Source organism: Streptopelia decaocto (genome assembly GCF_964273445.1).
Source record: "Streptopelia decaocto genome assembly, chromosome: 1".
Lineage (NCBI taxonomy): Eukaryota > Metazoa > Chordata > Aves > Columbiformes > Columbidae > Streptopelia > Streptopelia decaocto.
The window spans coordinates 931,475-957,052 of record NC_138663.1 but is presented as its reverse complement, the minus strand read 5'-3'; the positions used below and the strand labels follow the sequence as shown (position 1 = coordinate 957,052).

The 25,578-nt window shown below is 53.0% G+C and overlaps 1 protein-coding gene across 1 annotated transcript in view; it reads left to right on the top strand.

Annotated features, from left to right (window-relative positions):
• Positions 1–17,590, top strand: part of PPP6R2 (protein phosphatase 6 regulatory subunit 2) — a 101,665-nt gene extending 84,075 nt beyond the window's left edge. Inside the window, exons 17-24 of the mRNA XM_082043180.1 lie at positions 381–438; positions 1,307–1,434; positions 2,473–2,648; positions 3,896–4,058; positions 4,458–4,546; positions 5,500–5,707; positions 14,931–15,086; positions 16,074–17,590. Of these exons, the coding sequence (XP_081899306.1) occupies positions 381–438; positions 1,307–1,434; positions 2,473–2,648; positions 3,896–4,058; positions 4,458–4,546; positions 5,500–5,707; positions 14,931–15,086; positions 16,074–16,125 (1,030 nt within the window). The 3' untranslated portion in view covers positions 16,126–17,590. The remainder of the gene's footprint in view (positions 1–380; positions 439–1,306; positions 1,435–2,472; positions 2,649–3,895; positions 4,059–4,457; positions 4,547–5,499; positions 5,708–14,930; positions 15,087–16,073) is intronic.
• Positions 17,591–25,578: the final 7,988 nt, after the last annotated feature.

Below are 25,578 nucleotides of genomic sequence, written 5' to 3'. Positions count from 1 at the left end.
GGAGTTGGATTTTTAATACACGTTTGGGTTCAGCTGGAGATACCTGGTGAAAATCATTGAGCTGCCCTTGTTGCTGCGAAGGTACCGCGAGAGCTGCAAAGCAAACGCCAGAGCTTGCTGTGAAACCCCAGAACACCAGATCCGCCAGGGGGTGACAAAGGTGTTGAATCTCACCCAAGAATGAAAATCCCACCTATTCTTTTCAAAACCAGCAAATAATCTTGTGTCTCAAAGAGAGGAGACCCCCGCAGGCGGTGCAGAAGTGAACGTGCAGGGAACGCACGTTGGGTTGGGAAGGCGTTGGGTGGTCACATCCAGTGTTTTTTGGTTTGCTGTCCACTTGGTGCCACCGCTGACGTTTCCTTCTGTTCCTTTTTCAGCGCTCCCTTTGACAGGATCGCAGAGATCAACTTCAATATCGACGCTGATGACGACAGCGTAAGTGGGGCTCTTGGGACGTTTACCTAATGAGACAGATTCCGGCAAGTGAGTCAGTGCTTGAATTAGCCGTGGTCATTTGGAAAGAACAAAGAACCGGTATGTTATTTGGGTCAATGGAAAGCGGTGGCTGGAACTCGGCGCATCCCGGGTCCCCTCGCAGAACCTGTGTCACCTCACTGAGCATCCTCAGAGCAGGAGTCGTCGCTCTCTGTCTGCAGCCTGGATCCGTTGTCCTTATTGGCGCTTTGCTAATCTTGCCGTACACAGACAAGGAGAAAAGGCGAATGGAGAGGGTTGGCTTTCTTACGGGTCTAAATATTGCGGTGCTGTGTGCTGCCTTTTCTGTCTTACTGACCTGAATCGGTGCTGGTTGAGGCAGCCGGACAGTGGCCTAGCAGAGGTGATGCCACACTCATCTCCTGACCAAAGCTAGTTCTAGTCAATACTAAGACTTAGGTTTTTTTAGTCTTAAAGTACTTTGTCACTTAAACAGCACTACGAAGAGTATTTTTTCCCTCTTTGGCCGCTCTGGGCAGCGCTCTGTACATACAGAAAGTGTTTCATTTTGGATCTGCCACCCCAGTGTGCAGCGCCAGGAGCTGTTTGTGCGCTCATCTTGTGTGTTCGTGAGCAGACCGTTGGTGCGTGTGCCGGGATCCTCCTGCAGCCGCGGCCTCGGGCCGTGCGCCCGCTGCAGTCACCACCCACTCTTTGAATTGAGAGATCTTTTAATTGAGGGATGCAGCATGCTCAAGTAAACAGATCATTGGTCTGTTTAGAGGGAAATCTCACTTTACCGTGTCTGAAAAGTTCTGGTTTCTGCCCCCAAAGAGTGGAATTTGATTTCTTTTCACCGCTGTTCTAGCCCAACGCTTCCCTGTTTGAAGCCTGCTGCAATGAGCGCATCCAGCAGTTCGACGACAATGAGGAGGAGGAGGATATCTGGGAAGACAAGGAGATCACCTATGCAACCCAAGTCAAGTCAAGGACACGGTAAGGTGAAACAAAAGAGCCTTTTATTTTTCAATTTATTTTATTTTTCCCTAAATAGCAAGAAACCATCATTTCAGCTAAGCGGATGGTTAATTTTTTGTTATTGATGTGCCATGAAGCCTTTTTTCTGACATAAACCAGCGTGCTGCCCGTGTCCTCAAAAAGAGGTGGTGGTTTGTCCTGGGTGTGAAACCAAGATCCAATTGAAGGGAGTGCAGTAATAATGGAAATACCTCATTACTGAGTCTGTTATCAAATACATGTAAAAAAATAACCCCCTTAGTGTGAAATACTCGGGCCGTACTCCTTCCCTGGTACCTGCAGAGGCGCAGGTTGGCAGAATTGTGACACTGAGGGCAGTTGGCAGAACAATCTTTTTCAAGATGTCAAACGACTGAAAGCCTGAGCCTGAGGGGGCTCCCCGGTGCATCGCTGGCACTGCCGCTCATCGCCGGCTCTCCCGCCGGTTGATAGAGTCACTTATTCAATAGAGTCATTCCTGTCATTCTGAGCCTGAAAATGCAACCAAATGAGACAGGAAAAACGGCCACATCTCCCCGCTCGTTTGCCTGGCGTCAGTAAACCGATGGTCTCGCTCATGCCCGAGCTGCCGCGCTCCCCTCGTTTGCTGCTGCCCTGTCTGCTCCTGTCCATCTCCAGCCCCCAAATGTCGCTGCAGCGCCTTCCCCACCGCAGCTCCCGTCGTTTGGACGAGCGAAGCTCTCCAGGAGGCGAGTGGCGACATCTCGAGGAGCATCTGCTGTCGCTTTCTGAGCTGGGGCTGCTTGGGGAAACGGGCGCTGTGGAAGTTCAGCACCATTCCAGTAATCTCCAGCGATCCTCCGCTTGTGCTCTGCGCTCCGGGCGGGACGAGAAACTGCCCCAAGGGCTTGTCTCATTCCAGCTTCTGCAATGTAGAGTCGCAGCATCTCAGACCTCAGCCAGTTCATCGGAAAATGATCGTTCAAAATGGAGTCCTGCATTTTATTTAGATTATTTCTGGGCGGTTTAGGTTAATTCTGAGTTTTCGCTATTTAGATTTGGAGCATCTCAGACCTCAGAGAGTTCGTCCAAAAGCGACCTCGAGAACGGAGATCACGACTGTAGCGTGGACTCGGAAGAAGAGGAGGAAACGGAACAGCAGGCGCCTCCTTCCTCAGCAAACAGCAACAAGAATGGTGTTTCTGAGCAGAAAGACTCTGACTCCTCTGAAGGTAAAGGGTTTCAGACGGCCCCGTCCCGTTTGAAATGAGACGTGTGCACGTCGCCGGGTCGCTGCTCTGGAGCTCCACCTGTGCCCATGAGAGGTGGCAGTTTCAGGCGTCGTTTCTTGCCTCTGCAATGTGAGTTGGAGCCCTGCCCGGCTTCTTCCAAATAGCAGAGGGACGCTGCGTTAGGCTGGGGCAGCTGCACAGGTACAAGTGTGGTCACAATCCCAGCGCTTTGAGTGCTAACCAACAAAATAATACACTTAAATCATAAGAATTTTATGCAGACCCTTGCTGAGTATCTCCGGACTCCACATATCTGCCTTTTCTGCCTAATTGCCTTTCTAGTTGTACTCTGCACGTTGTAAACCTGCTCTTGCGGTGCCCAGAGGGACGAGGTTTCCCCGCTCACGGTGCCCTGTGGGCACGTGAACACAGTGGTGTCAGCACAACACGTTCAGTCAGCTGAAAAAAGGCACAAAAGCCTTTTCCCAAGCGTTCGTTTCTCATTCGGTGCAAGCACTTTGTGTTCTGAAACATTGCTTTTTCTAGGTGACGTCTTTGTGTTGTAACCGTCAGCAAAATGCATGTTTATTCCAGTAATTCGCTCTCTACATGCTTTGGATAGTGTCAGATATTTTCGGTTCAGATGTTGGTTCCATTTTTGAGTGGGTGTAGACTAGGGTGGATCTGTTCCACTGTTCGCCTGGTTGTGCGCAGATCTGGTTGCAATCCTTCCTCTTTCTCGAGAAAAGGTGATGAACAAAGCATTTTAAAAACCAGTGATTTGTAGGAATAGAAGCACGTCCTAATGGAGGAAGGTCAAGCAGAGACTTGTGGGGCTGGGACCGTCAAAACCAAATTATGTTCTTAGTTTTGCGCAAGATCACTTCTGTGATCATCAATGTTTTAATCCGCATATCAGTTCCTGACCTGTAGTTGCCAAAATTGAGTGATTAGTGGTTGAAATGGTTGAAAGCCGTGCCACGCAGCTTCTGATGGGAAACTGGGCTCCGTGGAGCTGAGCGGAAAGCAGGAAGCCGTTCCTAACGGCATTTTCCTGCATTGCTGCTTCTCTCCCGCGGATCGTGTTCGTATTGCCCAGAGAGGTTCCCCTGCGGGCTGTGGGCGGGACGGGCAGGACCGGGCAGCGGTGCTGGGGGCGCTGTGTCCGCCTTGTCCCCGGGGCGGTTGGGGTGTCGGGGCGGGCGGAGGCTCGAGCGCCCCGAACGCGCTGGGTGTTGTGTGCGCAGGCTCGGGCTGGACGGCCGTGTTCGAGCCCGTGGGCTCCAAGCCGCCCGCGCCCTGCGTGGCCATGGACGTCGGCTCCAGCGTCTGGGACTCGGCCGCCCCCGCGAACGCCGCCCCCGAGGACAAGGGCTGGGCCAAGTTCACCGACTTCCAGCCCTTCTGCTGGTAAGAGACACACGTTCTTTCGCCTTTGTTATCATTTTTGAACTAAAGAATATTTGAAATATGGTTTGATGGAGAGCACTGCATGTTACCTTTTCTTCCCTTTCCCTTCCCCTCGCCACCCCTTTTGTTTTTTAATATTGTCTGAGTATTGTGGATCATACTTCATACTTCCCTTTGCCTTCCCGTGCGCTCATCTCTTCTGACACAGCAATAATGATGTATCATTCATCACTGCTAAATACACTCAGAGCATAAAATAAGCAAAGGAATCAATTTTTTAGAAGTTAAAAATATTTCTGTAAAGAAGGAGTAAGCTCAGTGCTACCCGGTGTCGGGGATATGTCGAAGCACGACGGAGACTTCCGTCCCTCGTCCTCACGGCTTTTCCTCCCGCTGCAGCTCGGAGTCGGGCCCGCGGTGCAGCTCTCCCGTCGACACGGACGGCAGCGGCTCGGGAGGAAACCCCAAGCAGAGCCCGGACAAGAACTGTGAGTACAATATAACACAGATGGATCATTGAAGCTGTTGGAAACCCCGCTCAGCAAACGGAGTCTGCTGGGAGCACCTCCCTCCAGCGGCACCCGGCTCACCCGCTGGCGGCTCTTCCCTACCCACATCAGTCTGCTAACATAGCAACTCAAAAGTCCTGAGTGTTTGTTGGGATCACACTATTCAGCAAGAAAAGCATGAAATTGAAGTTAGTAAGAGTTGGTGTCACAGAGACACTTCATTTACAGACTCTAAAACTGCATGCTTGATTATAAAGTTATTAATACTTACCAAAATGGAAAGGGTTGGGTGAGTTTCTGTTGGTAACAGTTGGTAACACTTCGGTCTGATTTCTCTCCCTGCTCCTCTCTGAGCAAGGAGGAATAAAATTTCACTAAGGACTCTGGGAGTAAATTCAACTTGTGTGTAGCAACCACTTCTGTGAGCGGCTTTTCGTGTGTGTGGAATTGAAACCATTGAACACTTCAAAAAGTGGAGCTGCTTGAATGGCACCCGGAGCCAGGGACCCCGGCGCTGCCTCCGGCTCTGTCCCAGCTCCGCCGGGCAGGGAGGGACGAGAATCATCGTTGCTTTTTGTTTGGTTGTTTTTTTGCCCTGCTTGCAAAAGTAGAATCATAGAATAGGATCACAGAATCGTTTTAGTTGCAAGAGACTCTTAAGATCATGGAGTCCAACCATAACCTCAATCTGTCCCTGCCCCATGGCCTGAGAACCTCATCTCTGTCTGTCCCACCCCCAGGGACGGTGACTCCAGCACTACCCTGGGCAATAGTGTCCCCTGCTGTGCGACGGGCGCGGAAACAACCATCTCAAAACGCACAATAGTTGCAGGCGGTCGGTGTCACACCACCCTGCTCGCTCGGGGTCGTACCTGGGGAGCTGTTTGTGAGGTTTTGTTCGTTCTGCAATGTGAATTATCTGCTTTTCTCAGTCAGCGCCGCCTCTCCGTGCGTTTGGAACGTGTGTGTGACGAGGAAAGCGCCGCTGGTGGCCTCGGACAGCAGCTCCTCGGGAGGCTCGGACAGTGAGGAGGACGAGGACAAGGCCGAGACCGTCACGGAGACCATCAGCACCGGCTCGGGCCAGGAGACCATCAAGCTGACCATGGATGCGAAGAACGAGAAGGCCGTTTTCACCAGGTGCGGAAGGAACCTCCCCAGCTGGGGTTAACGCGGCGCTTTTCCCTCCTAGACACCAGGGCCCCGCGTGTCCCGTGTGAGCATCTCTCAGCTTGCGCCTCCAGGGCTTTTGTTTGAGGAAAATATTTATAACGGGTTTATTTTAAGAAATGTTTGTGGCTCGTTTTAGCCACTGAACCACGTCACAGAAGCATCGACGTCTGTCTGTCTGTCCGTCTGTCTGCACAAGGATCCGGACACGGGCTCATGTCAGGGTCAGGTCGCACAGGAGAGTCGAGCAGACCCGCACGGGATGGAGGTGCAGGGCTGCCCTGGGGTCCTGCAGGGGGAGGAGTGAAATGATTCGAGCTCTCACTTCCCCCTCCTCGCCAGTGTAGCGTAGAGCATTGCAGACAACACACGGTAAGGAGTGGGAAATGGCAGGAGAAGGTGTAGGACATCCCAAGATCGGCTCACGACTGGGCACCAGTTTGGTTGGAGTTGCATGTGCTCAGATGTACCGTTCTCTGACCGCTGGAAAAGCGAAGTTGCTTCTCAAAACATTCACCTGCGGGCACCCAGAAATAGCACTCCGGTTTAAGATATTTGCGCTTTTTCCTCATGTTCCTCACAAGTGTGTAGGGTATGATTCCGCTAGTCGGAGTCCCTTTATTTCATGCATCTGGCTCAGGAGCAGGTATTTATTTACCTTTTATAACAGTTTTTATAATGATAAAAGATAAATATCTTGGCCAGTCATAATGATAGCATAATCGAATATTCCAAAAGGTTGATATTTATTAGCGGGTCAGCTCTGGGTTTGCTCACATTGTTATCGCTCACTGTGTCCTGTAGGTTTTTATAATACTTCACCATTTATCCCTTGCTGTTATGTAGACATTGGAGGCCTTTCCTCTACTTCCATCAATCATTGGTTGTTCAGTTTTAGCTTGTGAACCAAATAGAAATAATACCAAAAAGCCCTGAAAGCCTTCAGTGCAAACTGCTCTTTCACTGGCTGAGAACAGCCTTGGGACCAGAGCATTTCAGCCCGGGACCAGAGCATTTCAGCCCGGGACCAGAGCATTTCAGCCCGGGACCAGAGCATTTCTGTGTGCAAACGTGCCCTTTGATCTCTAGTTCAAGCTACTTGCAGTTAAGGTTCATAGATGCATATACCGTGTGCATTGTTGATATTACACAGCTGTAACCTACGTCACGTTAGTTTTCCGGTGTGGAAGGTTGTTAATTTCTAGCAAGTCGTTAACTGTGTTCGGAGCATGGCGGCGATGTTTGCAGGCTGGCCGGCGGCTCTGCTCTGTTGCGGCTGGCCAGCGGGGCACCGCGGGGCAGAGAGGCGCCGGAGCTCGGGACACGCGGGTTACAGGGCTGCTGCACGGGGGGAGAAGTCAACCAAGGGCCAGGCAGCTCCCAGCTGAGGTTTTAATAACGTGACGGGTTTTTGTTCTTGGCGTCCGCCTCAGAAGCCTTTCCCCCTCATAGCTGGAACGAGCGAGATGCCGGAGGTGCCTCTGCTCACGGAGCGGTTTTGGTGAGCGGGGCCGGTCTGTGCGGCCAATCTGGCTTCACCAAAACGAGAGCAGGAGAAGCCCTGCCTGCCGGGCTGAAGGCAGCGCCTCCCGTTCCCGTTTCCATTGCGCTTTGTTACATCTCGTTAAATCATTGGCTCGTGTAGCTCAAACAACCCCTGCTCCAGACGCTTTTCCTCTGCGAATGGTGTGTTTGCGAGTGGTTGTATCCACACCCGTACTGTCTGCCTGGAGTCACAGCCGCTCTACATCTCACTTGGCACGTTCTCCCATCTCCCATGTTCTCTGCAGCAGGTAGGGGTTGTTTCTGGTTGGGCAGGTTGGCTGTTGTGGGCTGTGCTGCCGCCTCATACTCTGCAGTTTTAAGCCTGTTTTTCTCTAGATCCTTGCGTGTGTTGCGTGACTGCGGTTCTCCAAAACTAATGCCATTTTGGCACAGAAGGTGAACACTTGAATCACCGCAGGCTCCACTTTAAAGGTGTCTGTAGCTTTTCACAACTACAACCGTAGCCAGAAATAAAAGCAGAAGCGGTGGGAAGGCAGAAACCTGTTCCTGGTGGTGGCTGCGGCTGCCCCGCTCGGGTTTGCTGGCCACGTCCTCCCGTGGGTGAATATGGACCGGTGACAACAATGGAATTCCAGCAGTCTGCCTCCTGATGGGACAGATGCACATGAACTCAGGTGGCCAGTAGTAAATGGATTCATTTCTTACCACCCTCCTTAACGATTCCAAGGAAATGAGCTCCACTAACAGTTTGTTTCCCATTGAATGTGTGGTTCCTGCTGACAGTTCTGCTTAAATAGCCATGTTCATAGTTTAAATATCCTACCAAGAGGGTGTTTCAGATGTATTCAGGGAACTTCTGTGCTTCAAGTGTATTTAGCAAACTTCCTTTTCCATCTCTAATTCTATGCAGTAGTTTGTTGTGGAAGAATCAGTAGTTTTGCAGAAGTTCTCCAACAAAAGACCTTCCAGTATTGCCCAACCTCGCTCTTCAGTGACTTGAGAATGTGTGTTAGGCTTGAAAAAGATGCTTTTTATGGTGCATTGAACCTTCTGCCTGTTCGTATTTTTCTGTGGAAAATGCCGTGTTTGGTGAGCGTGCAGTTTGAAGAGCGTCCCGCGCGGCCGGAGCAAAGTTAACGTGGTCTGCTTTTCCAGCAATCTTTACCGTTTCTCTCTCTCTGTGCTTCTCTGTTTCCGCCTCTCTTGCCGCCCGTGTCTTTGCTGTGGGTGTTGTCAGAGTGTTTAGACCTGCAGACAGAGGGTATGTATGACGGGGACCTGCCCCGGGCTCCAAACATCCACCGGACAAGCCCTTTCTCCCATTCATTCCTTCCCACTGGGCTGCAAAAATTGCTGCTGGGAAAGCTCATTGTTCACAGCCACTTAAACCCATCCTGGAAATTCTATTTGAAACCCCTGAATCTGGGGTCAGGCGCAGCCCTTTGTGCACGGTCGGCACAGCCGTGGACGAGCTGTTCAAAACCAAATGTCTGTGGGCTCCAGCACGGTGTCCTGGAGCTCCTGCCGCCCCGGTTTGTGAGCGGTTTCGGCAGGCAGGGTGCTGTGTGTGCTGGCAGAGCGCGGTGCTGTGCTGTGCTCTGCACCGCAGGGTCACCACTGGCTCGGGCCCTGCCCACAACAGCACTAACAATGTGTCCTCGCATGCTGCAGGGCCGTGAAATAACCATCAGTGTGTTTCCTTTCTTTTCCTCCCAAAGCTTGCTTTCTGTTTTAAATCACGGCAGTTCACTAATTATTTTCTAGAACGTATCCATTGAAATGAATTTTCCCAGGGGCCGTGCGGGCCAGCAAGACTGTGCTGCAGTTTGTGGGTGAGCGCAGGGACAAAGAGGTTAATCCCTGGATTAAAACGTCTCGTAACTGTTCATCCCAAGAGGAGAACGTTCCAGCAAACGCGTGAGCGTTGCGATCCAGGAAGGACGGTTGTGTGATGAACAGAACCGCCATCCCGCCCTCTGAGCAGCAGGCACGTTGTTGTGTGAACCGTGAACTGCCCTTCTAACAAACCTGTCCAGGTGTTCTGGAGCACAGAACAAGCACTGATCACACTTGGGTTTAACGGGGAAAGCAGAGCAATGGATGCAGAAGTACACGCAACACGAGCAGTGCTTTTGTTGCTGGAAACCACTTGCATTTCCATGTCCGTGTGCCTCGTTTTTAATTGCATGCCCTTAACCCGAGCTTTCGCATTTCTCCTTGATGATTTCCAAAAGCTGTCCGAAGTGTTTCGCTGCCGTATTGTTCAAAATAAGGTTTCTAAGCAGCTTCTTAAAAGATGAGCTGCGCTTAATATTTCAACAGATCCAGCTTTTGCTGTGTATGGTGATAGCGGGCTGGGGACCTTTGCAGCTTTTCATTTCTCTTTCAGTTTATTAACTCTACCTGAAGTTCCTTTTCGCCCTTTCATATTTCCCTGTCCCCTTTCTGTTCCACTGTTGTGTATGTTTGCGGTCCCTCCTGGTGCCTCCTCACCCGAGCGCCTTGGAAAAGCGGCTGAAAAGGGAAGTTTAGAGAACAATAATGCTCCCGCTCTATTAAAAACAAAGACATCTCCGCTGTGTCTGCGTGACCCCGCCTCTCCTGTAGCACATCAGTCACCGTGCACACAGACACCGGAGGTGCTGCAGCAGTTTCCTTAGAACGGAGCTGCAAACGAGCCAACACGAGCGATTTCCGCACTTTGCAGGAGTTGGGCAGTTTGTGCCTCAGGGTTTCGGTAGGAGCAGCGTGCGAGTCTCCCGTGTTGGTGCTCACGGCTCTGGGCCGAGAGCGCCCGACTTTGGTTCAACCAGCAGCGCCAACCCCGAATTGCTGAAACGGCTCAGAAACAGCGGCTGGCAGCGGTTCCGGGGCCCAGCGGGACCCCTGGGTGCAGAAACGGCCCCGCCGAGCGGCCTCACGGTGTCACAGTGGATGTTTCGAGCTCTCCCGCTCTGGGATACGTTGTCTTGTTGGGTTTCTCCCTGTGCCTGTTGCTCTTGCATGTTGCTCGCGGCCCTTGCACGTGGGGAGCACGAAGCACCGGCATGGGGGCTTGTCTTGCTGTCTCCCATTGCTCCCAGGCCGGGACGGGTTACTGGGCCGGGTTACTGGGCTGGGTTACTGGGCTGGGTTACTGGGCCGGGTTACTGGGCTGGGTTACTGGGCCGGGTTACTGGGCCGGGTTACTGGGCTGGGTTACTGGGCCGGGTTACTGGGACGGGTTACTGGGCTGGGTTACTGGGCTGGGTTACTGGGACAGGTTACTGGGCTGGGTTACTGGGACGCTCCGAACTGAGGATGGGGGGAACCAGCATGCGGTGGGGAGCGGGGTGCGGAGCGCGATGCCGCTTTGTAAAGCCGGGCTGTGTATCGGTGAACATTTCTTCAGAAAGAGAAAGAAAAGCCTCATCCGAGGTCCCGTGTCACCAGAAAGCTTTTCCAGTCAGCGATGAACACTTAGAAGATCCCGTCGATGACGATTATTGCACTAAGCTGACACAAGTGTTGGCTTTTTCAATGGGGAATTGCGTGTAGATTTGAAGCCAGAGCTCCCGTGTTGTGTGACTTTGTCTAATTAACAAACAACAGATAATTGTCCAGCGTCTTGAGCGTGGCCGCCCCTGCCCCCTGCCCCTGCCTTGCGCTTGGTCCCTGCAGAGCCCGGTCCCCGAGGACCTGCCCGTGGGCTCAGCGTGAGCCTTGGGCTCCATGACGCCTTTTCCTGTCCCCTTGCTGCCCAGTTTGCGGCTCCGCTGCTTTCCCAGTGCGTCCTGGCGCCTTCTGTTGTCTGTGCTACTAATTGTTCACCAGAGAGACCAGAGGGTATATAAGGTGTCCCCAGAGCCGCAGCAGTGAGTTCAGAGCTGGGTACTGTTCAACCCCAGGGCTCTTCCATTCACTATCAAATCCTTATTTCCCTACAATCCCCAAATCTCCTTGGCCGCTTGGGACCGCAGCCCGAATTCTTCACCGACCCTTTGGCGCTGGGTGCAGATCAGCGGTGCATTGAGCGTCAGGAGGAGCTGCAGGAGGAGCTGTAGCAGCTGCGTTCTCAGTTAGTCCCACGGTTCAGGGTGAGCTTGGCTTATGTTGCAGCACCAGCAGCCGTACAGCCCAGTTTGTCTGGCTGGGTCCCGGGTGAACAGCCCGCTGCAAAGCCAGGTTGGGACGGTGACGTGGTTTGCGGTGGTGCTGTCAAAACGGGTGTTAAAAAGGGGTTTGCATCATGAAACTGCACGAGAGGGGTGTCAAAGAAACCGCAATGCTGAAGTGTTTTCCTGATGGAGCTGGTGGAAATCTGCAGGAAGACCTGAGTTGTTATCAAAAGTTCGGTGAGCCCCTGGTGCTTTCATCTCCATTAATAGTGCATTGCTTTAGCTGGGTATCGGCTTTGATAGAAAATGCATTTGACAGCTTCAGTGATTGCGAAGTGTGAACTTTGAATCCTGTTTTTCCAAGAAGAAATGGCGCTTCAGGGCCAGCGATGGGATTGTCACCCCGGGCAGCTCTGCGACTGCAGGGCTTGGGCACGACAGCAAAAGGAACCAACAGCCAACTGGTAGCACCTGAGGATGTGTAATACTTCTTGTTTTCATGTGTTATATTACATGTAGCAACAGCTGAGAACCCCACGCTGTCCTTATGGCAGATTTTCCCGTGTTCCGGAGCAGAGCCGACCCGTGTGCGGAGATCCGCACAGACCCCAGCACCTGTGAGCAGCGGCGTTTGGGAGCCTTCCTCGTCTGATACACGTGCGCATCAGTTCATGTGAAAGAACAGCTTTGGAAGTAGTAGTATTTTAAATACTTCTGAGCTTAAATGACTACTGTAATCTGTCACGTAATCATGGAAGTGCCATCCAAGAGGTTGGCGGCACCGTCACCCGGAGGAGACACGATCGCACCTGCCTGGAGGAACTCGCTGCCTTAACAGACAAACCAGAGATGGTGTTTGAGGTGAAACCCCTCGGCAGGAACAGCAGCACCCGATGTGTTTCACCGGCTGTACGATCCCCGGCCGTGCTCCAAAGCGGTCGGGGACCTGTGGCATCCAGCGTGTTCCTGGTTCATCACCCTCAGGTGGCGCTGGCCAGAACTGCCCACGTTTCCCGTTCTGAAGTTGGCTTGGGCGGGAGGTGCCAGGAGAGGAAACGGCCTCAAGCTGCGCCAGGGGAGGTTGAGGTTGGATGTGGGAACAATTTCTTCCCCAAAGGGCTGTGGGGCATTGGAACAGGCTGCCCAGGGCAGGGCTGGAGTCACCATCCCTGGAGGGCTGGACAGACGGACAGGAGGTTCTCAGGACACGGGGTGGGGACAGGGCTGGTAACAGTTGGATTCAGTGATCTTGAGGGGCTTTTCCAACCACAATGACTCTGTGTTTCTATGAAAAGCCACTGTTCTGGACAGACTTACACTTATTGTCGGGACATTTGTACGAGTGGCTTTGAATTAGAGCTTAAAATTGGTAATTCTTTCTGGAGGCAGAAGTATTAGAGATCTGTTTGCAGAGCTTAACTAGGAAGAGTCTAGAGTAGATTCTTCCTCAGCTTGCCGTAACCAGCCTCACAAGAGAAGAGCCGTGTGCCGTGGGGCCAGAGAAGAGCCGTGTGCCGTGGGGCCAGAGAAGAGCCGTGTGCCATGGGCTGAGAGAAGAGCCGTGTGCCATGGGCTGAGAGAAGAGCCGTGTGCCGTGGGGCCAGGGAAGAGCCGTGTGCCGTGGGGCCAGAGAAGAGCCGTGTGCCGTGGGGCCAGGGAAGAGCCGTGTGCCGTGGGGCCAGAGAAGAGCTGTGTGCCGTGGGGCCAGAGAAGAGCCGTGTGCCGTGGGCTGAGAGAAGAGCCGTGTGCCGTGGGGCGATAGAAGAGCCGTGTGCTGTGGGGCCAGGGAAGAGCTGTGTGCCGTGGGGCCAGAGAAGAGCCGTGTGCCATGGGCTGAGAGAAGAGCTGTGTGCCATGGGCTGAGAGAAGAGCCGTGTGCCGTGGGGCCAGGGAAGAGCTGTGTGCCGTGGGGCCAGAGAAGAGCCGTGTGCCATGGGCTGAGAGAAGAGCCGTGTGCCGTGGGGCCAGGGAAGAGCCGTGTGCCGTGGGCTGAGAGAAGAGCCGTGTGCCGTGGGGCCGGAGAAGAGCCGTGTGCCGTGGGGCCAGGGAAGAGCTGTGTGCCGTGGGGCCAGAGAAGAGCCGTGTGCCGTGGGGCCAGGGAAGAGCCGTGTGCCGTGGGGCCAGAGAAGAGCCGTGTTCCTTGCCGGTTACCGCTCTGTCCGGTCGGGGTTTGGAACAGGCAGCCAGGCTGTTGGTGACGTGGAGGGGACACGTGGGTGGACGACCGTGCTGGCCTGGCCGGAGGGACACAGCTGGCTGCTCGAACAAGCTGCCCGGACGGACACTAATGTCTCAAGGTACCAGAGTTAGTTCTAGGCTAGAACCAGCTCTGGCCCGAGCCTCGCGGTGTTGGTGTGCTCCGTTTGGTTTCCTGCTGGCCCGTCCGTCCTGCCGAGGTCTGCGTGCCCAGCTCTGCCTTCCCGTGAGCCGCCTGGAATTTCCATCCGCGGTCAGATAACCTCAGGACTTCATAACATCGGAATCCTCGGGTCATGGAAATTTCAGTGATTGAGTTGCAGAAGTTTATCTTTGAGCCGTTTAAACCTCCTGGGCTCCCGTGCCTCGCGTGGGGTTCATTTCTGATGACATTTCTGGTAACTCAGCTCAAGTCTCTGCTGTCTCATCCTTCCCCTGCAGTTTCTCCAAGGTATATTTTTGTACTTGCGGTATTTCTTTTGAAGAGCATATTAGCCCTTTAGGAAGAGAAATGTTTGTGTTTCATTATTCCTCTTTTTTAGTGCATTTTTTTCAAGAGGACACGGAAAAGTAGCTACAGAAATAGAACCTTGATCTCCAAATCTCCGTCACATCTTAATTACCTGTGATTAGACAGTGATTATATGTCTGCATTATAAATTCCCCTGGCAGCTGGTGATGTGATTCCAGCTCAGTCATCTGCTGAGCTTCCCTTCCATTTCTGTAGACGTGCTCTCTGAAAGGAGGAGAAATCATTCTGGAGACTGGGACTGGGTTAAAACTGGGAGGAAAATCGCTCACACGCAACCTCGTTCTCTGCCATAGAAGGCCAAACGTATTGATGTTCATAGATATCTCCTCTGCAGTTAAAACCGTGGGGCTCTTAATACAAGTGCGGCAGATCCGGAGGTTTTGCGCTGGCAGGTTTTCCCTTTTGCAGGATTCGAGCTTCTGTTTTGCTGTAGGGAGACGTCCTGGGGACCGTCCCCTCGGGCGCGGGGATCCGGCGTGTTACGGAAGGCGAGTCTGTTGAACCGCGTGTGGCTGCTGAAGGTGCCGCTCAGGAACGTCCCATCAGCGGGTCTCAGTTCCGCAGGATTTGGGCGTCTGTACTTCAGTTTCAGTCGTTTCTAGGTGCGGACAGGGGTATCGGGTGCCGCTGGGGACCCATCCGTAGCTGTTGTTCTTGTGCACGTTTGGTGTCTTCATTTTAGGAAACGCAGCCTCCGGGAGGCACACGCTGCTTTTTCATCCCGGTTCCTTTTCAGTTCGCGTTTCTTTATGGGATTTTTGTGGCCTGTGCTAGGAGGGGAGGAGGAATATTTCTTTTCCTGGTTGGAATTGAAGCCTCGTTGGTTGCCGTGTTGATGTGAACTTGACTTCTCCCCACACAGCGATGCGGACTGCATGGTCATCGACAAGCTGGCCATCGCTGACCTGGGAACAACGAAAGCCTCCAAAGCGCTGAACAACGTGGCCCCGCGCCCCGAGGAGCACCAGAGCCCCCCCGCCGGCCTCACGAGCGTCACGGAAACAGCCACGAAAGACAGGTGGGACGCTCGGGGCTCTGTTCGCAGGCGCTGCCGCACAATCGCTTTGTACCGCGTCCCTGAAGGTGGTGGTTCTGCCACTGCTCTGAGGTCCAGGTTACACAAGTGGTAAATCTGGAGCCCCGTGGAGGGTGTGATGCTGCAGGTATCATAAAGCTGTTACCACCATACATTGCACATATATTTCAGTTTCCCACACGTTGTCAAATCGTCGTGTTTTACTGAAACACAGACTCCTCAGCTCTTACTCATGCATAACAAACATGGGTGTGCGTGTTCAGGTGAACACGATGTTTGCAGTTAAAATATTATGAGGGATGGTGAGAATGTGTTTGGGAACTGGAACTGGACGTAATCTCCAGGAGAAATATTAATAATTCTTTTGTGAATGTGACAGTTTAGGTCATTTTAAATACGGCAACCAATCCTTCTGCGTATCGAGCGCTGTCACCCTGCAGCTTCGCTCTGGCTCCTGGTTTGGCATCGGTACCGCGGTGCCCCTGCTGTTCTGGAGCTCAAACAGCCCTCGCGGGCGCTCAGCGCTCCGAGTGAGCGTGTTCGATTGAGCCCCACGCCATGGTGCTGAGCTGGAGCCAGAGCGGAATCTCTTGTGTTGGGTGCTGCTGGTGAGCAGCAAGTTCCTGGGGCTCCGAGCAGCCGATCCGCTCGACTCCTGCCCCTTGAAATCTGCTTCGGGACCCCGACGGTCGCATTCCAAACTTATTGAATTAGGGTTGTGTAACCGGCACTCAAAGCTGACTCCTCAGTTCCTGTTTTGCTTTATAAATTTAGCGGTTTGTGAAGGGTTTGGAAGAGGCTCATTAGAAATCTGATAACGCTTGAGCAGGCAGAAGAAGCAAAACTAGAGGGAGGGTGGTCAGATAGCAGCAGAGAGGAAGGTTTGCACCCAGGAGGAACACGAGCTTCAGGACGAGCGTGTCCCAGGGGTTGCGTTGCTCTAACATCGCTCTCTGGGTTTCTCTTTAGGAAAGAAGACGTCTTGCCCTGTGCCGAAGCCACGTTAAACGGCCCCGCTTGATGAAGCCGCCGCAGTGGGACGTGTGTGATCCAGGCCAGGCTGCTACCTGGTGATGCAATTTGTCATTTTTTTTTTTTTTCATTTTAATTTTATTTTTTAATAAATGCTGCATTGATGAGAGAGCTGGCATTCAGGACCAGACACGCAGTTTCGACACCAACAGTCTGTTCTGAAAGACACTTGCATTGTCTAAATGTAGCATTGATCAGTTAGTCATCACAGGAATGATGGGGTTCTTCCCGAGCAAGCCTTCTGCCTAATTTCAGTTCCTCGTCCCCTTCCCCCTCTCCCTTGGTTTTGTTTTGTATTTGGGGTTCAATCCTATTTTCTTAGTGTTATTGCACACAGTATTCAGCTTCTCTTGAGAAAGGTAGCAGGTCTAACGCTGGGACTCGGACAGTGCACAGGAGTCCCGCGGTCGTGTGACCAAAGTTCCCGATGGAGCTGCCTCTGGGCAGCGTTTGCACCGCTTTTGTATAGCAATAAAGCCTTATCAGAAACATTTCATAGGAGGAAAAGATGCAAACACTTTACATGGGATGAAGCAGGGAGGGATTGTATTTGACGTCTTTGCGGGGCGGGAGGGAAGTCGCTGACGTTGTCCCAAGCCAGAGGCCGAGCAGGTAACCCGCCGCGACGCCGACCCGTCCGGAGAAGCGGGAGCTCTCTGCGTTCCAGTGAATTGCTCGGTGCTCTCTGCGCCGGAGACGCCGCAGTTCAGTGCGGAGCTTGGGGCCGTTAGCGACCGCTCTTCTGTCCAAGCCACGGCAACTCAGCTCCCCGGACGCTGCGACGGCTGCGGAGACGCCAGGAGGCGGCGGGATGTTTGGCGGCCGGGAGGAGAGCGACGCGCGGGACTGCCGCCCTGCGAGCGAGAGCACAACCAGGTTACCAGGTGTTTGCTGGCTTTTTGGAGACTCTTGTATTTTCAAATTATTATGGAAATACTTTTTGTTTTGTTCTGTTTCTAAAGTTTTTAATGGATGCAGGAACAGCAACACTTTTGCACTTTGTACCTAGTGACAACGTTGGAGAGCAAAAAGGCCCCAGCGCCGGGCTGTGCTGCTGCGCCCCAGGCGCTCGGGGCTCGGAGGTGTCGGGGGACACGCGCGGCTGCCCTGGGGTGGAGGGTTTGGAGAGACGGGCTGTGCTTCCAGCTGCGGGGGCGCGGGGTCACCGGGGGTGCGCTGGCTCTGGAACACGGGACCCGCTCCTGCCCGCGCCGGCCCGGCCGCACACGGCTCTGCCCGGGCTCGTTCCCAGGCCGGACCGGTGCGCACGGGTCAGACGGGTGCTGGGCCACACGCAGGCTGGGGCTGGGGACAGCGGATCGTCACCCCAGAGCTGCTCCTCTGCCCCCAAGCTGTGCCGGGGTCACCGCGCAAACGGGGAACGCCGCTGCCGCTGTTAGTCCAAGACCTAAGCTGGAAAATCGTTCACTTTGGAATAAAAGCATGAAGCTTGACACATAGGTAGCCAAATAGCTTATTTTTCAGATATATTCTCACTTGCGAGAAGGACTTTACCCTGCGAGTATGAAAAAGTACCTCGCACAGATCCGTTGTCGTGAGCAAAGGCATCCCAGCCAGACTTCAGCCTTTAAAAACGACTTTATTTTGAACTGTGACGCGTACGTAGTGCATATGAAATCTTCTGAAGGGTGTCGAGAGCTGCTGTGTGGGGGGAGTGAGATGGACAGGATGGTTTTGTCGGTGGCGTCAGTGTGTTTGCGGGCTCGGTGACGTCCCCGCGGCTCGGTTGTCTGCCCGAAGGTGACACTGTTCATTTTTGCTCGTGGGGCGCTGGGGGCTGGCTCTGGAGCAGCTGCGGGGTTGCGGAGCGGGCCGGGGTTGCTGCGAGCGGCTTGGGGCTGGGGCTCTTTGTGATTGGGAGCAGGTGCTCTGGTTGCACAGCACTGTTGTTCTGAAGTCTTCTCGCTCGCTCCTTGTAATTTAAAATAAATCATTTAAAGTTACATTGCGCTGGAGGGGGGAAAAGTCTCCCTTTCTGCTTGGGTTACCCTGCTTGCTATTTGGAGATCAATCCTACTGCATTAGCCAGGACTATCAGAGATCATTAGTGGTTTTGAGTTCCTAATTGGAGACACGTTCAAGTCTTAACTTCCAGAGGATTGGTGCTAGAGGTTCTCTGAAAATCAGGTTCTCTTTGGGCATTCTTTGAGCACACAAAATGACCCTTCACACAACACAACTTCAGCGCAGTTTGTTCCAGCAGCTGGGGGAAGCCACGGTTGGGCTTCATTCCCATTGAGTGCTGGGACGGCAGCAGTCGGTGGCGGTTCTTGCCCGTGGTCCTTGCCGTGCTGACCGGGCCCACGTGGGATCCGGAGGGAAACGGCCACAGCAGCACAACCGGATCAGCCTCCGTCCCGAGGTGTTCCAGCCACCCTGTTGAACCCATACGTGATCTTTGCGTTTGTTCCCATCACAGACGGGTCACCGTCCATCCCTGGAGCCGGCGGTGCGGAACACAGAGCGGTACCGGCGGTGCGGAACACGGAGCGGTACCGGCGGTGCGGAACATGGAGCGGTACCGGCGGTGCGGGGGTGGTCCCGGAACACACAGGGAGCAGCTGGCAGCAATAACACCCTCACGGTTCGCGGAGACGCAGGGACGGGTCTGTCTGTGCCTTCCCGTGCACGTTGGGAACGTGGCGTTGGTTGGTTCTGGCTTGGAGTCCAGGAATCGAAATGAAAGCTTTAATAATCCATTTAAACATATCCAGTGAGCAGATCTAAAACCACAGTTACTGAGGGGCTCGTTGTCTGAGTTTATAAATTCGATTACTTGTGTCCAGTTACTCTTGTGAAGACATTCTAGCGCTAGGTAACTAATCTGTAGAAATGCACAAGCTCTCTTGTTTTTGTGGCAGTGGATGATTCCTCCACATTTGGGATTTAAGCTCAGTTATACCTCATCGCCCCAACCGCCGCCAGCAAGCTGATCTAGAAAGCGTCCCTCCTCCTCTGTGCTGGAGCTCGCGGTTACGTCGGAGCCAGACGATGCTCTCCTGGCCTGGCTCCCCTCATTTTACACCTCAACCCTGCAGAAATGTCTTTCTCGTGCTAAGTTGGAGCTTCTGTCTGTCCGGAGTCACGGTGGGGTGTGCAGCTCGGAGGGTCCCGCTGCACGTGGGGACCCTGTTGCTGTCTGAGTGTCCCCCTGGCCGTCCCCTTTTCTGGGTGCCCCTCTCCATCCTCCCTCGCTGTCCGCCGGGCTCGGTGGCTGCTCCGTTTTGGGGTGACCCCGTGTCCCCGTTTCCACGTGCGGTGCCAGCGCCGTGTCCCCGCGGTACCTGCTCACCCCCAGCCCTGGGACCCGGAGCGGGATGTGTTGGCTGCTGAAGATGGATTTACTAAACCTGGCTTTACCCGCTAAACCCCTCGGCTTGATGCTCGGAAAGCCGTGAAGACTGAGCAGGCGTCCCGCTCAGCACTGTCCGTCCTCCTTCGTTTTGAATCTGTCCATATCGATAGGGTATATATAATTTTAGGTTTGAATATGTATACTGATGAGTGTGTATATAGATATATATTTGCAATATGTATTATTCCATGTATATTTATACACACACAGTTGGATATTGTGAGAAACCTGGTGAAGCAGAGAGTCGGAGCACGGTGAGCCCGACTTTTGTATCTGTGCGCAGCTCCGTGACCAATGGCAGGTCCTGGAAAACGTTTGTGTACAAGACCCAGAGCAGCCACGTGTCCCTCACAGGGGACGTGGCTCTTCAGAGCATTGCAGGTCAGTGATTTTACCCGCCGGGTGTTGGTGACAGTGGGTGACGGAGCCCAGCGGCCTGTCCGGTGGTCCCAGTGCTGTCCCTGGTGTCCCGGCCACCCGCATCCCCGCAGCGTTTCACACGGGGAGCAGAGGGCACAATGAGCATTGACACAGCAATCAGTTCAGCCAACGCTCAATAATTCTTGAATCGTAGCACGTTTTGTTTGAATTTGGGGAAAAACCCGCTCCTTGGGATGGTGCGGCCGTTGTGAGTCCTGCCAGCATCGCATTGGCCGCCGGTGCTCAGGCGTCTGGACTCCGGTGTTCAGCGCCCGCGTGTTAGACGTGGTTGTTGTTTATTCAACAGTTTCACCGGCTTTCCAGTAAAATTCCCGCCCCCACAAATAAAATTTACTGCTGCTTCTCTGGAGTCATAGCAGTTATGGCAGATGGAATCCCAGCTACTGATCTGGACAACATGTCCTCAGCAAATCCTGCGAGAAACCTCGTGTGCTGCGCTCCTTACTCTGTGGGAGCTGCAGCTGGCCAGGAGAATGGAAAAGCAGGAGCTGCACAAATTAAGAAGGACTAAGGTAAAGAAATAAGACCCCCACAGTGTTCCTTCGTCCCAGCGGCTCCTGCGTCCCGGTTGTCAATGGAAGGGGTTTGGGGCAGCGTGCAGGGCGGGTGAGAGCTGCGGGGCATTGCTGAAGAACCTATCTAAAGGAAAGGACTAGGAATGGCTTTAATAACATCGAAAGGAAAAAATTACTAATGGCTTTATTGTTGTTTGCTCGCTGCTCAAAATCAGGTTTGCAAGAACGAGCCAGGAGCTGTGGTTGGAGTCGCTGTTTATCGGTGGCGTAGCTGGAGCCCGTGTCACAGCCGTCCCTGCGGGTTCTCCGTGCTGCTCCCAGCCCCGAGCGCCTTGATCCCCTGAGAACACGGCTTTTTGGGGTTTACACCTTTCTTTGCGCCTCTTTTCTGACACTCACCCATCTTCTGTAGGATGTGTCGGCGTTTACTAGCAAGTTGGTGCGTTCTGCTGTGTTGTTTGTTTCTTAGACCTCACCTTGTGTAGCGCTGAGCACTGTCTCACTGCGATGATCATCACTGGAAGCTGGAACGGCCCCGTTATCCTCAGTTGTTGGTTTGTGGCGGGACGCGGCGGCCGTGCGGTGAGTCCCTCATTGCCGTGGGTGTTCAGGATGCGGTTCAGCTTTGGGGCAGAGCCGTGCGGTGAGTCCCTCATTGCCGTGGGTGTTCAGGATGCGGTTCAGCTTTGGGGCAGAGCCGTGCGGTCAGTCCCTCATTGCTGCGGGTGTTCAGGATGCGGTTCAGCTTTGGGGCAGAGCTGTGAGAAATTCCCGCATGCTCTGGCACCAACCGGTGTCCCCAGGAGCTGCCAAGGGGCAAATAACATCATTTGGTGGCTTTGCAGTGTAATACTTGACTTTGTTTTTATGGCAGGTAGCAGCTCATCTTGCGCTTTTCAATCGTTTAAAGAAGACGTTTTCTCCCCCTCTTGCTCTTCCCAAAGCAGCGATCGCACCCCGAATCCTGGTCAGGAATTCTAAACCATTGATTTTGGTGTTAGAGACAAAAAGAAAAAAGACAAAACGGAGCCTGCTGGTTACAGTGACATCTTGTTTTCCTTGGAACTTGCTTTTGGTTTGGTGTTTTTGCTGTTTTTCCCTCTCTGAGATCCCGTTTCGCCGTGTCCTCGTGTCTCTGGTCGCAGCTCTCGCCAGCCAAGTGATGCACACACTTCACTAACACTGTAAATTGTGGTCATTCATTCTGGGTTCTGTTCCTAGACACGATTTGAAATAGCAGCATCGTCTTCCTCAAGAATACCTTGCAGGCGTTTTCAAAGCAGCGTTTTCTTGCCCAAGACTTTGAACAGACTTTTTTTCTTCCTTTCTTAAAATAAATTGGCCGAAGCAACAGGCTGGGAGAGTCCAGAGTGCGGGGACGCCTTTGTTTCCCTTCAGGAACTTCATGTGACATGTGTCCTGTTAATCTGTATTTAATTCCCATTTATTGTAGCCTGTTGGTTTGTAATTAATTCCCGTGTATTGTGTCACATCTCTCCTGCTCCCTCCCTTGGAAACCCCTGAGCGGTCAGTGCTGAGGTTGAGCACGGGAAGGTTTTTGTGCTCCCTGGGTGTTCTGAGCTGGGGTAGAGCCTGCCTGGGCTTGGTTGGGTTTTATTTGTTGTTCTTGGGTTTGCTTTGGTTTGGTTTCTTGCCTTTTTTTTTTAACTTCAGTTTGTCCCACTTCTCCCCGTTCCTGCTCCGATTGCATGGGATGGGGTTCACGTTGAAACAAAAGAGCGTGATGAAAGAGCCGAGGAGCGCTGGGGCTCGTGCGCGGGTCTGCCCGTCCTCGCCACGTCCACTCGTTTGGGCACTAATTGAGTTGTTGATTGGCTTGAACTGGGACTGGTTGCGTTGGGTGCCGTCGCGGCGTTGCCAGGCGCCTCCTGCCCGAAACGGCCGCGTTTGGAGGGGTGTCGGCAAACCGGCGCTGTCCTTGCACAACACGCGTCGCATCCGTCTCGGCTCCTGGCTCCGTCAGAGCCGCCTTTCCCCTCTAGTCCTGGCCTAACTCGCGTGGTTTCATCCTCAGGGTGTCAGAGGCTTTGGTGAAGCAGCAGTCTGGGTCTTCAGAAAACCCGGCCTTGGCTTATTGGTGGGAACTGTTCTCTGTACGATTCAATAGCAACTCACCGGGTTGCAATAGGATTTATTTCCTTTGCTCTGCTGGGAATAAAAGTGGTTTTATGCAAGTGATCTCTTGTCCCTTAATAAATCCATCACCCTGGCAGTGTTCGTGTCGTGGATAGAAGATACCTATAGTATTACTTTCCTCATCAAAATAAGAGATGTTTTTTTGAGCAGAGAAGAGTCCCAGACTCGAGAACAACCCAAAAACCCACTTGTAGCTCATTGAATCTCAGACACATGTAATACCAGGAGCGTTTCTGGTGAGGTCCCCACGTGTTCCTGCCCCACGCTGGGGCGCTGGAGCTCTGATTTCCATGAGTACCAGACCCTAAAGAAACTCGGGATGAAGTTGGCAGTAATCATATTACTTTTGTGCGACAACCTGCAAACAGCGGCCGTGGAGCAAGCGTTTTGGTGCCGCTGGACAGTGCCTTAGCTCGTTCCACAATTACGCAGCGTTAATTACTTCTGTAGGTCTTAGGCAGCAGAAATGGGCACCTTAGAGATACTTCATGCATTAGACTGTTTTAAAAATTGACGCCAGTGAAAGTTTCAGGTTCTTTTGGCAACGAGCTGGATGCCATTCCTGTTCATTTCTCAGGTTGCGGTGCTGTTGTGTTGGGGTGCGAAGGGGTTTCCGAGCTCTGTTCTCCCTGCGGTACCTGCTGATGGGGGTTTCTCCCAAGCCCGAGGGGCATTTTCTGTGCCCGTTTATGTAAAACTTCCTGAGAGATCTGAATGCAGAAAAGAAACAATTTGCCTCCTGTCTGTTCGCTTTTCCCATGTAAGACTCTCTTACCTCATGACCGAAGGGCATTGTGGTGCCGTCCCACCGCCCTGCTCCTTTTCTGCAAAGATCTCTGTATTCCCGGGGACTGTCACCTGTCACCTGCCACAATGTGAGTGTAAAACAACGTTAGTGAAACATGCCTATATGTAAAATGTATTTTTGTATGACGCCCATCAGGAGAGCAGAGTCCTTTTCTCTCTGCGGAGTCGGGGGCTTTTATAAACACAGATCCTTCCCCGTCTCAATTTTATTTTCTCAAATTGCTGGGACAGATGTAAAGTACGAGAAATCTTTTACCATGTAATTTTGATGCTCGTAGCGTGTTTTTCAGACGCTCTGTGGGGGATTCCTGCGGGTGCTGGGTGCCGTGGAGCTGAACTGTAAGTGTGATGAACGGGGGGCACGGGCAGCGTTCATTAGCAGCTCCTTGGGGTGCGCTGTGGGGCTGCTTCTCACTCACCGCCTCTCCCTGCAAATCCTCTGCACCATGTTGTGTCTGAGCCCATGGGGGTGCTGGGTCCCTTCCCGCGTGCGGGGGACACGGGGCTGGGATCGGGGTGCTGGTCCGTGGGTTTGCAGAGGCGTTGGGGCCCGAGCCGAGGTGATGCTGTGGTTCTGAGGTGCCGCTCGGCCGCAGGCTGTGCAGGACGGGCCGTGTCGGCTGCACTGGAACTGTAACTCTTCCAGCTCGTCTCATCTTCACAATAAGGTTTAAGCACCAAACGGGGGCTGACTTGCAGGACAATCGGGGAAAATGGCTTTATGCGGAAGATCTCCCTCTTTTCTCCTTCTCCTTCTCCTTCTCCTTCTCCTTCTCCTTCTCCTTCTCCTTCTCCTTCTCCTTCTCCTTCTCCTTCTCCTTCTCCTTCTCCTTCTCCTTCTCCTTCTCCTTCTCCTTCTCCTTCTTCTCCTTCTCCTCCTTCTCCTTCTTTCTCCTCCTCCTTCTTTCTCCTCCTCCTTCTTTCTCCTTCTCCTCTCCTCTTCTTCTCTTCTTCTCCTCTTCTCCTCTTCTCCTCTTCTTCTCTTCTTCTCTTCTTCTCCTCTTCTCCTCTTCTCCTCTTCTTTTCCTCTTTTCCTCTTTTCCTCTTTTCCTCTTTCCTCTTTTCCTCTTTTCCTCTTCTCCTCTCTCTCCTCTCTCCTCTCTCCTCTCTCCTCTCTCCTCTTCCTCTTCCTCTACCTCTTCCTCTTCCTCTCCTCGCACATCCCTCCTCCCCCCGGCTCCACGGTGAACAGGTGGCTGTGTTTCTGTCCCGGCGCAGGACCAGCCCCTTTCTAGGGGAACTGTCGCCGCTCGGAAGCGTCCGGCAGCGCAGAGGGCGGCGCGGGCGCTGGACCTGCCTCAGCGTGCATCGGTCACTGTCATCTGCAGTTCTGCGTTCGCGCTCTTACAGGATCAAATAGTGTGAAGACAACCATTAATTACCTCATGCTGTACATCTCTGTAAATTTTGACTGTAACATATGGATCACATGAAAATATGCACGTTACGTGGAATCATTCGACGTTACAGAAGAGGAAGTTTTAGTAAATAACACAGTGAGTTGTGGTAGTTAATTCCGTGTTCAGTTCCTAGACAGGATTTGAAATAGAAACATCATCTTCGTGAAGAATATCTTTGCAGGCATTTTCAGAGCAGCGTTTTCTTTTGCCCGAGGCTTTGAACACACTTTTCTTTCTTCCTTTCTTAAAATAAATTGGCCAAAGCAACAGGCTGGGAGAGTCCAGAGTGCGGGGACGCCTTTGTCTTCCTTCAGAGACTTCATGTGCCGTGTCCTGTTAATCTGTAATTAATTCCCGTTCATTGTGTCACATCTCTCCTGCTCTTTCCCTCGGAAACCTCTGAACGACTCCTGTCCCGGCCAGTGAATGCGCTGAGGTTTGGGCACGAAAAGGCGATAGCGCTCCCTCGGGCGCTCCGAGGGCGATAGAGCCTGGTGGGCTTGGATTGATTTCTTTTAACTTCAGTTTGTCTCATTTCTCACACTTTCATACTTCACCCTTTATGGTACAAATCCACAAAACCACCCTCCGCCCACACTATCTGTGGGGAGGATGGGGGTGGAATCGCGTTGTCTCGCGGGTCCGTGCGTGGTTCTGGCACCGGGACGTGTTGGCAGCACCAGCGGTTGGTGGGGAGCTGGGGTTGGGGTTCAGCCGGCCCGACCCTGTCCCGTCCCCATCCCGAC